We start from the raw sequence: 15,556 nt of genomic DNA, 5'->3' as shown, positions 1-15,556 counted from the left end.
TGGGAAGAGACCAAGGGGTAGACCTAGGACCAGGTGGAGGGATTATATCTCTTCGCTGGCCTGGGAGCGCCTTGGGATTCCCCAGTCAGAGCTGGTTGATGTCGCCAGGGAAAAGAAAGTTTGGGGCTCTCTGCTGGAACTGCTACCCCCGAGACCCGACCACGGATAAGCGGGAGAAGATGGATGGATGGATGGCTCTCTATGAGACCGACAGCGAAATGGTTTTACTGTTTCTAAATTGTTAAAGCTTATCTTCATTATTTATCCGCAGGAAAATGGTTCAGTATCGATATATCTATGATATCAAAAGATGATATCAGTAATAGATGTATCTGTCAGAAGCCGGGTTTGCTGCATTTTAAAAGTACATACATGAAAGATAAAAATATATATGTGAGCATAAGAAAATAAAGTAAGTCATGATTTAATATATAGTGTTTTTTTCAGAAGATTCCACTTCCCGAAGTTCACTGAAAATGTGAGGTATTTAAAGGGTTAATGTTGACACTCCAATACATGAGATGTCACATACAACATTTTAAATATATCAGTGATAAAAACACATCTTAGTCCTCAAAGTGTACCTGCACAGATGTCCTGGTGCGCTCCACGAAGGCTCTCCTCTCCTGGAGCTCATCGTCTCCCAGTCTGAACTTCCCTGGGTTCGACTCCACGATGCCTGAGGCCAGTTAAAGACCCAACACACAGCGAGCGAGCGAGCGAGCGAGCGAGCGAGCGAGCGAGCGAGCGAGCGAGCGCCACACACACACACACACACACACACACACACACACACACACACACACACACACACACACACACACACCACACACACACACACACACACACACAACACACACACACACACACACACACACACACACACACACACACACACACCACACACACACCCACACACACACACACACACACACACACACACACACACACACACCACACACCACACACACACCACACACACACACCACAACACACACACACCACACACACACACACACACACACAACACACACACACACACACCACACACACACACCACACACACACAACCACCACACACACACACACACACACACACACACACACACACACACACACACACACACACCTGAATTGTGTGTCAGTCTTAATGTGAGGGTAATTTCCCGAAGGTAAATATGGTTCTCCTCTTCTTCCATTAGAAACACTCAAATGCGTCTGTTTCATACACTACTCAGCACTTGTAATGACCTAAGAGTGCCACACACTGATACCTGATGGAAACACACTCTTCTATCTTTAAATCAAAAGGTGTCAACTATCACAGTGGCTGTTTTTTGTTATTCAATTCTTAGTAACACCACAACCTGCCACAGGATGTGTGAAGGGATATTTTCACCACACACAGGGAATAGAAACCAGCAGCTCACACACTCTGTGACACTAAAGCTGAACTTTACACCTTGATTTAATCCTCTCTCTCTTCACAGCGGGAAACTCTGTACAGCTGACGTCTCACTTTCCTCTCACACTGTGTTTTACACAGAAACAGTCAAAAGCATCTGGTTCTTATTCATCCCTCAAAATTGACCCAATAAGAGACAATAACAAGACATTCTACAATAATAGATCCATAACGTCTTAATTATCATGTTTGTAGAAGTGGTTCTGGTGTTAAAGGGTTAATACATCTCTAGCATGATTCATTAATAATTAGTTAATCGATTAACCTGATCAAATGTTACATGTTGCTCCATGTACCTAATCATCTGAGGGGGATTTCTTGTTGTGTGTTTGTAACTTGTGATGTGTCATTTTGTAAAGCACGTTGAGCTGCATGTGTGAAAAGTGCCGTATAAATAAATCTGTATTATTATAAGTGTAGAGATAAAGGGAACAGAGGGTGAGAGTGACACAAAGCAGCTGGTTGTTGTTTTGCAGATACAGTCAGGCCTGAGCAGATAAGGGAATCTCTAAAGTGTGAAGGATACTGATGGTCTCACTGAGGTCCTCCAGGTCCCAGTCGATGGCCCTCAGACAGTTCCTCAGCTCGTTGGCACTCCAGTCCAGCTCATCCCGACTGACCTGAGACCAGCAGAAACAGAAACACACTCACTATGTGTACGGTAAGGTACGTTTATTTATAGAGCACATTTTCAGACACAATAGCCTCATCCCAATACCCCTCCTCGACTCCTCTCTTCCCCTCCTCCGGGACTTGACCCGGAAATCGATCAAGACACGCCATGTTGAAGGACGTCCCAATAGCTGAAATGCACACGGAGGAGTCGAGGAGGGGTGAGGGAGGGAGGGTTGAGGGAGGATACGAAAGGGAGGAGGGGTGAGGGAGGATACGAAAGGGAGGAGGGGTGAGGGAGGATACGAAAGGGAGGAGGGGTGAGGGAGGATACGAAAGGGAGGATACACGCGAGCAGACTACGTGGAAGTGTTTTCACTACTCGCCCCCACCTTCACAGCTGGTCCATTTCAACAGAGGAAAACCGACAACTGGAAGATGAGTGGAAAAGCGTCACATAAATGTATAAGTGCTCACAGCTCCGTGGGAATTATTATGTGCAATTCATTTCTAAAAGGCTTCACATTACTATCATTATATTTTTATTTAAATGTAGGACATTTTACACCAAAACGGAACACAAAAGCAGGACCAACCATCATACATTGAATTCCTTGACTAACAAGAGAAAGATTCATTAATTTAAATAAATATTTAACCAGAAATGGGCCGGTTCTAAAGGTTCTTCAGTTCAGCCCAATGAGAGGGGATACAGCTGTGCACATGTCATCATTAACAGACGTCGTTTAAGAGTGACGTTTGAGTGAACGAGGACATCCCAATTAATACCTGAGGACTCCTCTGTCCTCGCGTCACCTCCTCGTGTCTCTCGCTCGCATCTTACGGAGGCGGAGCTAAGACGCAAGGAAGGGAGGCGAGTGAGGGAAAGGAGGAGTCGAGGAGGGGTATTGGGATGAGGCTAGAGGCAATTCAAAGTGCTTTAGGATGTGAGTATCGCGCATGCGCATAACGCGATACTCATATTTACTTAATGTGTTGCAGGATTTATTTATTTTTAGGACGTGTGATATTAAGTAGGCAAATGAACTCAAACATGTTACAATTATTTTGCTGCTTGCTACAAAAGGAAAACTCGCGTGGCTCTCATGTCAGTTCGGCGCTGCTAACCGAGCTAGCTCAGCTTGTTGCTCTGAGAACTTAAGATCCAGAAGTCCGTGACTAAAATCCTTCATCCGGTTAAATATTGTTTAAAAAATACCAATTGTATTTAATTAAAGTTCAAGGAAGGATGGTATGCGGACAAATAAAACTGTCATATCGCAGAGGGAGAAAATATCGCAATGTCCGTTTTTTCCAATATCGTGCAGCCCTACTTAATAGCTTGCAGTCCAGTGATGCTTTCTATCGAGCTCTAGAGGGCAAGATCTAAATGAATCATGACATATGTTAGATACCAAGAGACCTTTAAAGCACGGCAATTTAATAGAAGTAGATACAACAGAAGCAAATGCTAAATATACAACATTTGGACGCACGCAAACATCACAGTAGGACAGGAAAGACGAAGCTAAACGTTGACAATTATACAAGGGACAGTAAAAAGTGAAGCACACGTAAGTATAGGGAACATATGATGTACCTCATATAGTCAAAAGTATAGCCAATCAACAACCAGGATATTAAACACTATTAGACTATATTAGTGAATATTGAAACGTAACTGTATAATATGTATCCTAATGACTTTAGTAAAGCACTTTGAATTGCCTTGTTGTTGACATGTGTGATATAAATGAACCAGCCTGGCCTTATTCCCTTTGATTTGTATATTTGGGCGGTTTTGGCGCAGTGGTTAGAGCGTTGGTCATCAGATCAAGGGGCGTTGGCGAATCCCGCCTCGGCCGCCACTGCGTCAGGCCGTTGTGTCCTTGGGCAAGACACTTCACCCGCATTTGCTCCTGTGGGTAATGTCCGCAGTAATGACTCTTACATGTCTAATATGTGTAATGTGTACGTTTAAAGCGCTTTGAGCACCTGTAAAAGCGCTCTAATAAAAAATGTAATGCATTATTATTATTTATTTGATGTTTGTTATGGAGGCGTGTGGTGCAGTGGGTTGTGCGTAGGGATGCATACCGGTATCCGGTATTACCGAAATACAGGTTACTGGTGGCTACGGTATACCGTACCGAAATCAGATCCGGTTTCGATACTTTAAAAAAAAAAATATATATATATTTAAATTTAATTTTAGAAGTGAGTCCGTGGCCCGTGACGGCGAGTCTTATAAATTAGATTGCATAATCGTTTTTCTTCATATTTGATGTATTTTTGTTTGTTCAATACTAGAAAGGTAAAAGTCCCACAAATGAACTGTGATGGGATTTGTTTTCTCTCACCAGTGAAAGCATGTTGATTTTAAATCCAGGCTGAAGACTTTTCTTTTTGTCGCTGCTTTTAATTGAACTATTCATATCTTAAACTGCACTGTAACTTTTATCCATGTACTTTTTCTTTTAATGTTTATTTTATTAGCTTTTCTTTTTAATGACTGATTTTAAATGCCATTTTCTTAATGTCTTTCATTTTTTGTAAAGCACTTTGAATTGCCTTGTGTTGAAAAGTGCTATATAAATAAACTTGCCTTGCCTTTAAAGATGATGTTTGTGCAATCCCGAGATCTCATGACCTTTATTCTATTATTTATTTGTTCTCTAGTCAAATCTCAGGTTTAACATGAATTATAACGGTCTGTTTGCAAGATGTGCCATTCACGCGGCACACCTGATGTGTTATAAAAGATATTCCATCATCGGTTTTCTTCATATTTTGTATGTATCTTTCATTGTTTGTTCAGAACTAAAAGGTCCAAGAAGTCCCACAATTGAATTGAATATTAATTTGACATGTTAACTATATCGTAAAGCGCTTCATGGGAGTAGTTGTGGGATGATACATTTTCAAAGTATCACGATATGTATTTAATTTCATTTTTATTTGTCCCGCTCATGGTACGCAAAACCAAATGTACAATAATTGCCACAAAGCATGACTCTACCAAAACACCATTGAGCGGAAAGGAGCAGGGAGAAGAATAACATCTTATGTTCCCTTTCTAAAAAAACAAATAAATACAAATAGATGGTCTGCCCTTCATAATAATATATATATATTTTTTTTTTACAGCCAAACATAACGGTATCTTAGGATACTAAGAGAAACACACACAAAAAAAAACGTATTTCCCACTTGACGGTTAACGGAAAGAAACAAAACACCCTCATCTGAGTCCTACTGGAGAAGAAGGTGGAAAGCGACGCATGATGACAATAATCGGTTGAGTATCGGTATCGTAAAAAAGTCAACAATATGCATCCCTAGAACTTGTGCGTTGGTGTTGGGATCAGGGGTCACAGCAGGTTCAAACCCCACTGCAGTCAGCATGTCGTTGTGTCCCTGAGACACTTCACCCCAAGTTGCTCCTGTGGGGATTGCCCACAGTATTGAGTATGTGAGTCGCTGTGGATAAAAGCGTCTAATCGCTTTCTTGGACTCAATAGACACTGGCTTTAGATCCTGCCCTCTTGTTCCTGGTGTGTTAAACATGTTAGAAAGAGGAGCTGCATGACTCAGTGTTTCACAGCTCAGGTCAGTGACAGTGTACAGAGGCCTGTACGATGAATGAGTTCAACAGACCCTGGATATGTTTGAGTTACCCGGCTCACCTAATCCTAACAACTCGCTAAGCGGTCCTACGGCGCTGGTTATCAACTCGGTAACTCAAGCCAGGGTTTCTCTGTCCGGCTGAGTGCGCGTTCACATGAAAGGGGCGGGGCTAGCAACATTTGACCAATCACAAACATGGAGAAGCGTACTGACAGCGCAGCGTCATACTTCCTGAATGAAAAGTGAACTGTAATATTAGACATATGAAGAAGTTAAACTTTAAACATCCATGACTTAAACACTTGATCCAGGATCAAAGCCACAGAGCTGCACCTGCAAGGTGAATACAGCTGGTAACAGAACAAGTGTTTGAATGCGTACATTAACAGGTTTATGATATCACTGCCCGTCTAAAACACCATCTGACTTTCATTACATTTGACTCGAGTGTTTCGTCAACTTAATGTGTTGCTTAAAATAATACTTCTGCATACAGTATGTGACACTGTGAGTGTTGCACGGATACGGCTCAGCTGACTCAGATAAGGAGATATATGATACATTATGATGTGATATGAATGATAATGGGACACATCGACGTCTGCACTCAGTGCCGCGGACTGTACGTAATGTTACTTTGATCCGGTTACTTATGTTGTGGCAGATATTTAATATATATAATAGTATAATAGTCAGATTGCTCTGAAGATGGAGGTGATGTTCTATTCATTTTCACGTTCACACAGTCGGTGATTTTGGCCGGCCGTCTTTCCTGCAAACTGTATTTCCTCCGCACACTGAGCTCTGATTGGTCAGCAGGCGTGGTGCTTTCGCTGAGTTGATCTCTTATCCTGGAACCTATCCTGCTTCGGAGCACAGGCTAGGTTCCAGGATAAATCACCATGGCGATCTAGCCCGCTAAAAAGTGAACCAGCTTTCGTAGTACCGGAAATCCCAGAAGTTATCTTGCTAAACGAAAATCCTGCTTCGTAGTATACCCCCCAGGTTAGCCGCTCAGCATAAGTTACCATGGAGATCTAGCCCGCTAAGAAGAGAACCAGCGTCGTAGGACCGGAAACCCAGAGTTTTCCCTGAAGTTAGCCGCTAAGCGAAAATCCGGCTTCGTAGTACAGGCCTCAGGTGTGAGAGAGAGATGCTCACCTGAGTGCCTTCCTGCAGCAGCTCCTCCCATCTGTCAAACAGCCCCCGAGCACGAGAGAGGGCCTTCTGCACCTCTCTGAACGAACACACACAACACACACACACACACACACACAACACACACACACACACACACACACACACACACACACACACACACACACACACACACACACACACACACACACACACACACACACACACACACACACACACACACACACACACACACACACACACACACACACACACACACACACACACACATTTTTGACAGGGTAACATTTATGAAGTATTTATTTATTATTTAGTGTCATTAAGATAGGAATGTCCTTCAAAACCCGCATACAGTCAAAGCATGCATCCTATTGGAGGTGTGCAGTAGCAGTGTCCTTCGTCCTCCTCTCTGACACCTGGCTCCTGCTCCTTGTTTAACCACAACAAACAGAAGCTAACAGTTCGCATCCTTCTCTAACTTCACAGCCCTTTGTAAACTGCCTGACAACAGCCCCACGTCCTCCTTTCGTCTCCTCACTAACAGCCAGATCAAACAAAGGCACATCTCAGAGATGACTCAGAGCGGAAGAGACTCTTTTTTAGTCGAAACAAACGTAAACAAACTGATTAGCTTGTAGCTCTGATGCTAGTTAGCTACAGCTAGCATTAGCCTTAACTTCGCTAATATAACTTTGTTTTAAATGAAAACACTAACTCACTGTCAGGTTAAGCTTTTAACATGTTATAGAAAAGGGTCAGCTTGGCGTTTTGTTGAGTTTAAGGTCTTCATTTGTACATTTCTTACCCTTTCACAACGAAAAATGGATCTTCTACTGACATGATGCTGAACGTTACTTCCTGTTCTCTTCACGCGCATGCGCACTGTGCAGAAAGAGATCAATAGTTTATACTTATTTAGGTAACCTAAATATCATAACACTCAGTCGTGGATAGTCCGTGGACCTTCGTTTCAATTGTTGTTTTTTCTTAAACCAGTAAACGGGAAAGTATGGAAGCCTGTTTGCGCCACAGAAAAGGTACAATGTATCCTGCAAATCCAAATTATGAGATGTAAGCAGAGGTGTAAAGAAACTTAAAGGTACTGTATTTAAGTACAATATAGAGGTACTTGTACTTTACTTTAGTATTTACATGTAGGCCTACTGCTACTTTGTGCTTCTACCCCACTACAGCTCAGAGGTAAATGGTGTACTTTGACTCCACTACATGTATTTAATCCCTTTAGTTACTTCACAGATCTGGATGAATGATGTGAAATATGATCAATTGTTGAATCAGACTTTAGTTCCACCTGGAGTAAATCCACCAGCTACCCTGCAGTATACAAAGTCATTCAGACTAGCTGCACCTTCACCAGCTTTGAGAACACTTTAATGATCAATCATTATAAAACATATCATATATATTATTCTGAAATGGACCAATCTGCACAACGACTACTTTCACTGTCGCTACTTTCACTATATTTTGATGAGAATACTTTTCTACTTTCACTTGAGGAACATTTTGAATGCAGGACTTTTACTGGAACAGAGTATTCCTACACTCTGGTACTTCTACTTTTACTCAAGTACAAGACCTGAGTACTTCTACTTTTACTCAAGTACAAGATCTGAGTACTTCTACTTTTACTCAAGTACAAGACCTGAGTACTTCTACTTTTACTCAAGTACAAGACCTGAGTACTTCTACTTTTACTCAAGTACAGGATCTGAGTACTTCTACTTTTACTCAAGTACAAGACCTGAGTACTTCTACTTTTACTCAAGTACAAGATCTGAATACTTCTACTTTTACTCAAGTACAAGATCTGAGTACTTTTACTCTAGTACAACATCTGAGTACTTCTACTTTTACTCAAGTTCAAGATCTGAGTACTTTTACTCAAGTACAAGACCTGAGTACTTCTACTTTTACTCAAGTACAAGACCTGAGTACTTCTACTTTTACTCAAGAACAAGGTCTGAGTACTTCTACCACCTCTGGTATAATACTATATATATATATATATACTAATCACCAGGTGCCCAAAGCCTCCTTCGAACTAAAAGCACAGAGAACTGCTGCAACTGAACTTACTGATAAATAATGACTCATTTAATTCAAACAAAAACAGCTGGAAAATAAATATGTAATGACTAAATAACATAAACCCTTATATAGCTCCAACAAGTAATACAACCAAAAACTGTAGCGTAAACAAATCTGTCTCTAAGTCTGGAGAAATGGTCTCGGGGCTTTTCGGGACAGAAAAGGACTTCCTGTTACACATCTGTATGAGATTAGTTGCCACGGTAACATCGACTGGTTGCAGCTGCTGCAGGAGTTTGTAGTAAATGACCATATGATAGTTTACACAGAGAGAAAGAAATGCAATGCTTTTAAACCCTCTGTTTACACACTGTCCAAATATAGCTTGGCACAGTAGAGCAGGAGCGGGGGGGGGGGGGGTTGTCCTGGAAGAATACACACATGAATACACTTTTATGACAACTGTGCAACATCTGTATCCTAGAAAATCCTGTAATGTGATTCTGAAATGTCCTGAAAAGCTGCTAATGTCATGTTATGTTGAGATTGTTTTCTCAGCTGCTGTAGGAATGATCTTTCATGGTGAAAACATGTGCATAATGAGACCAAATAAGTGTTTTGTGCACTTCCAGTGTGGTATACAAAGCCAATAAAGTGTAGAAAATGAAAGTGTTGCACCCCTAAAATGTGATGTTGACAGTAGAAGTTCATTCTTTACTTAACCAACAATGATTTAATGAATGAACACCTGTAACATTTAATTTGCTTTAATGACCGTACAGTTACAACATATCTGTCACATATGACAAATGTGCATTTTATTTATGTTACAAATCAAACTTCTGATAAAATACTTTATTTTAATGTAAAGAAATCTTTATTTTCATGAATTGATGACGCTTTATTGTCTTGTGTTTACGTGTGGACATGTGTTTATAGGGGGATTAAATGATATGCGACTAAAATACCTATCCTCTCATTAAACTGTCACAAGTATGCAATAAAGGAAAATCTAAAAACCTGGAATAATCTGAAATATTTGTCAACGTTTCCTACATTTCAATTTATCTGATACAACTTAAACATGTTGACCACGGGGGGATCGAACAACCGACCCTCCACTTAATTATTCAATTACATTACATTCACAATTATGTATTATCTGAGGCGCTGTTTACACGAGAACATAAACGGTTGTATCTGATACTTTTCTCTCGCGTATATCCCGTTCGTTCACACGAGGCCGTAACGGAACCGCGGACACGGACCCCGCAGACGATAACGGGTCCCAAGGTGGATAGATCTGCAAACGGGGCCAAACGGCTCAGTGTGTACGCCCATACGATCATTTCCTGATAACGATGAAGCCATAGCCCCGCCTCTCCCCGCCTCTGCTGCTCACTGCTGTAGCATGGTCAGTAGCTAGGGAGACCAGGGACAGTTGCAACACTTTTTCGGTTTTTCCCCAATAAGTAAAAAACCATTTACAATAGGATAGCCATTTTGCTATATTATACATTATCAATATGTCAGCTACTGAAACAATGTATTTAAGATGTTTTTATGAAATAATTACAGGTTGGAAAATGTATTTTTTTTTAAAAACTCAACTGTTACAACTGTCCTTGTGTACAGGGACAGTTGTAACACATGCCAGGCACGGTTGTAACATGTTAATAACGGTTACCTTTTTCACACTACATGACAACAAATAGGGAAAGATGTCAAATTCTAAGGCAACAAGATTTGAATGTGGTTTCACATATCCTCCAACAAACAATGAGCAATGAACAGGATAACAGATAACACACAGCATCATCCTCTGTGAAGGATTAAACTGTTCTCTGAGAGGTGCTTCTACCTTAATGATGTGGACCTACCTCCTTTGAGCTGAGACCATAATATAAACCAGCTGCCTCCATCAGGTAGTCTCTCAAAAGCATCTCCTGCTCTGTTGAGAACACCTTCTTTGGTGTCCAGTAGCCTACTCTTGGGGGTGTTTGTGATCCCTGACTCTCCAACCTCAGCCTCTTTGTATGGAACCGGTACAGGGTGACACGGCATATATCCAGGGACTTTGCCACTTCCCTGAATGATTTGCCCTCCTGCACTTCATTTGAGGCTCTCTGCAGCAGAGCAAAGGCACTCCCCTGTCTGTCTTCCTCTTTCTGACATGTGGCATACTGTAAACACACACACACACACTTTAGGCCTACTGTACAGTATTATATTCCGTTTATTTTTACAGGGACAATGCACACCAACCAACAATACAACTGTATGCTTGAATGAACAATTGATCATTCAAGCAAATGAGCCATCATTGTAAATGTGCCATGTTACAACCGTCCCGTTACAACCGTCCCAGGACCACCAGTCTTGCTTCCACCCCCTGTGAACCTGCCTGGTTGCTAGCTTGACCAATATTTAGCTAGTTATATTTGTAGCTTACAAAACAGTGATTCTAATAATACTAGTTTGGATTCCTAGACATTTGAACTCAAGACAGTATCCAAAAAATACATCATATAATTGTAGTTAATATTTTACCTCAGAAACTTTTGCTGATATCTTACGCAAGAAATTCAAACGTGGCTCCTTTTTTTCTCAGCGATCTTACCATCTAACTGCGCATGTGCAGAGTGAGTTTCATCACTCTGGCTTGTTTGTGATTGGAGATATTGAAGGTGTTACAACCGACCCGTGTTATAACTGTCCTTGGTCTCCCTACTGTCACCGCATGCTACAGATGTTAGTGCAAAATCTACAGCTCCTCACAACCATCAGCAACAAGTGGACATGGAGAATTACATGACTTGTTCCTCGAGTCTCTAAAAGTGCAATGGGAGCCAGAGCCTTTTCTTATCAAGCTCCACATTTGTGGAATCAGCTTCCAGTTTGTGTTCGGGCGGCAGACACCCTATCCGTTTTTAAGAGTGCGCTTAAGACCTTCCTTTTTGATAAAGCTTATAGTTAGGGCTGATTAGATTCAGCCCCTAGTTTTGCTGATATAGGCTTAGTTTGTCGGGGGACATCTTACTTCTTCCTTCTCTCTGTCTGTACCTGTGTACTCTCATGTTCCGATTAACCCAGCTTCCCCAAATGTCTTTCTTTTTGGTGTCTATATACGCCGGGATCCGGAGTCATGGATGATCCTGCGCTCCTCTGTCCTGGATCGCGAGCCCTGGATCTTGAGTCGTGGCTGTGGTCCTGGATCATAGGTCCTGGATGGATATCCTCGTGGATTCATCTTCCTATTATACACACATGCATTTCCAAACATTTGGACTACCTATGTTGCAAATGTATTATCTTTTCAATTTACACACGGCATCTATTGCACGTCTGTCCGTCCTGGGAGAGGGATCCCTCCTCTGTTGCTCTCCCTGAGGTTTCTCCCATGTTCCCCTTTAAACTGTGGGTTTCTCTCTGGAAGTTTTTCCTTGTACGATGTGAGGGTCTAAGGACAGAGGGTCTAAGGACAGAGGGTCTAAGGACAGAGGGTCTAAGGACAGAGGGTCTGAGGGCAGAGGGTTTAAGGACAGAGGGTCTAAGGACAGAGGGTCTAAGGACAGAGGGTCTGAGGACAGAGGGTCTGAGGACAGAGGGTCTAAGGACAGAGGGTGTCGTATTGTCATACTGATATTCTGTACACACTGTGAAGACCACTGAGACAAATGTAACATTTGTGATATTGGGCTATATACATAAACATTGATTGATTGATTGACATGAATTACATGAACTGCTAAATCCACTGCGGGGCATAAACAGAAGGGCAACCATGGCAACCATGCTCGGGGGTCTTCTTCTCTGCTTTTGGTGTATTTTGTGGCGAAAGTACAGCGCCACTTACAGGCCCGGCGAATGTACTACAGCGTCTCCAGAGCGGTCTCGTGTGAACGGAAGACTTTTTTGATATCGTTTGCGTTTAATTTGCGTTTGCGTGTGAGTGGGGTCTGAGACACAACCAACCATTAAGGTGATAAGGGATGACGAGTTGTCCAAAAACAAAAAAAGATAGTAGGAATTTTTCCAGCATCCAACAAACTGTTTAATAATAATAATGCATTTTATTTAAAGAGCGCTCTTCTCGAAACTCAAAGACACTTTACAGAGTCATTCAAATATAAAAATCACAACATTAATTACAGTTTAAATGTAAATGTCGTCAGTTAAAAATAAATGGATAACTGACAGAAGCTGACAAAACCTCTGCACATTTGAGATAAATCTCATTCAAAATGAATCCATGAAGGATCCACATTAATACACAGTGGTTTTGGGTGTTGCTGTGAAATAAATCCTGCATGCTCATCAAATCCTGCATCTTGTTCTCTCAGCTCTGCTTCCTGTCCCTCCCGTCTGTATTCCTAGGGGTTTCTCTCTGGAACCCACCCTGTCCTGTAGCTCCTTCCTTCCTGTCCTCATCCTGTTTCCTCCCCTCTCCTCCTCACCCCTCCTCTCACCTCCACCCTCTCAACACTTCCTGCCTTCACCCCCTGTGAAAATTCACAGACAGGGTTATAAACGTCCTCTAAGTCACACTGTGAGTCAGAAATATAATTCATAAAAATAGCATAATTTTCTCCGAACCATCTGTTCATTAACCTGATGCATGCTTTATTTTTAAGCATACATTTTTAAATATTTTACAGTTCACACGTCTGAAAGTCCTGTATACACACCAACAGTGGTGGAGGAAGTATTTTGATTCTTTACTCAAAGTGGACCTTATATGCTATATTGGAAACATATTGTAGGGCCTAACCTATACAAAACATGTCTGTGAAGTGTTTTGCTTAACCCTGCACGAGTGACTACACTCTTCCATAAGTGGGTCAAAAAGGACCCGTATTAGAATAATGTGTTTATGCCATTTTTGTCATTTTGGTTAAGAAAAATCACTTGTATAATATTTAGTATTATATTTTGGTTCACACTAGAAATATTCTATATTTAATTTTTCACTATTTATAATTGTATAATTATTTTTTACATTTTGAAAAAAATACGAAATTCCATAGAAATGCATGCGTGTCATTTTTGACCCAGTTATGGAAGCTTGCGGTGGAAATACAAAAACTACAATTTCTTAACATTTAAATGAAAAATTTGAATGGCATGATATCCAAAACATGTTTTTTGAGGAATAGCTGGAATATTAAATGATAATTTTTTTGAGAGAAAACCACCTCACCAGGTCAAAAAAGACCCACTTATGCATCTCAGGGTTAACATTCCAAACAGATCCCCCATTGTAGCCATGCCTCGTGCTCATACCCCTCTTTTGCAGCCCTGTTATGGCGCATTTCCACAAAAGCAACCAAAAACGGGCGCGGCACGGCACGCTTTAAACCGCGCTCCGCACTGATGCACCATTAGAGAAACGCGAGGCACAAAGAGGAGGCGGAGCTAATGCCTGATCAGAATTCTACCGGAGATAAAGTTAAATTCTGCTGTGATAGAACGGCATCCTGTTCTAAACCACATCAAAGATTATTTCTGAAACAGTATGGATCTCAAATGCTTTTTCTCTTGCGGGTTTATCACAAGGTGAGTTCCTTTTTTTATTTCCTGCTTTTTAAACACATGTGCTCTCCAGTACAGGTTAGCTCTGAGTGTTAGCGAGGCTAGCTAATGTAAACAAAGACGTCCAAAACACGTCAGGCATTGTTTCTGATAGCAACTCTCTGTGGGTCCACCATCGGAAATTACGTCATATCGGCAGCAAATCTGTATCCGCTCGTTGTACCCCCGTTTTTAGAGATTTGGTTACGGAGGAAAAGAGAGAGGGTTTTATTTTTCTGACCCTGCGTGAGTTCCCTGACGCACCGGGGGACACATCTTTATGCATTTTGCATGATAGGTCCCCTTATTTGTATGGGCCTCTTTAAGTAAAGGGACATTAAAGAAGGAGTATAATCATATTTTTTGTTGCCCTTTCTAACAGAGACGCCAAATGTGAAAAGAGTTGTATTTCAGTTGTACTCATATAAAACTTTGTTGGATAAAATGAACACAAAGGTCAGGAAGTTCCCTTAGTGTAAGTGATGTCAGGGATCATCCCTTAAGGCAGTGGTTCTCAAACTTTTTTCAATCATGTACCCCTTTGAAAAAAAGATTCAGAAAAGTACCCCCTGATCAGCGCAAAACAATTTGTTAAGGAAAAAATGCCTAGGTACAGTTAGGCCTACAGCGCTGCACCATCAGTGTCTGATTTATTAAAACAACAACAGTAACTGAGAAACACTTAAATGCTACATTTCAAATGTTTACAATCCATCACTAAATTCATGGCAAACCAATTTTAACATCAAGCAATAACACTAAGACGACATTAGCTGCATTGAACTGATCTTTTTAATAAGTTGTACTTACAATGTAGTGAAACATGGGCTCGAGCTTCACTGAGGATCTTTGTCATTCTGACAGGGAGGCAACCTGCAGTTATTACACTTCACGTTTTGAAATATGTGAAACTCTGTTAATATAAAACCCACACTGCTCAAACTTCCTTACTTTTCCTAAAATTGGTATATTTATTTATTTATTTGTTCATTTTGGGGCGTGGGGAATGAAGAGAAAAAGATATAGTAGCATTTTATGAGCATGGGATTTTGACCGCTCATATAAACATAT

The 15,556-nt window shown here is 41.2% G+C and overlaps 1 protein-coding gene across 1 annotated transcript; it reads right to left on the bottom strand.

Annotated features, from left to right (window-relative positions):
* Positions 1–584: 584 nt before the first annotated feature.
* Positions 585–7,836, bottom strand: LOC117534366 (syntaxin-10-like; the record flags this gene model as incomplete). Its single annotated transcript, XM_034198541.1, is given in 4 exon segments — positions 585–679; positions 1,992–2,085; positions 6,866–6,941; positions 7,668–7,836. Coding segments are annotated over 4 exon segments (300 nt in total), but the record flags the coding sequence as incomplete, so codon positions are not given.
* Positions 7,837–15,556: the final 7,720 nt, after the last annotated feature.

This window comes from Gymnodraco acuticeps, unplaced genomic scaffold, assembly GCF_902827175.1.
Source record: "Gymnodraco acuticeps unplaced genomic scaffold, fGymAcu1.1, whole genome shotgun sequence".
Taxonomy (NCBI): domain Eukaryota; kingdom Metazoa; phylum Chordata; class Actinopteri; order Perciformes; family Bathydraconidae; genus Gymnodraco; species Gymnodraco acuticeps.
This window is presented reverse-complemented; position numbering and strand designations above follow the sequence as displayed.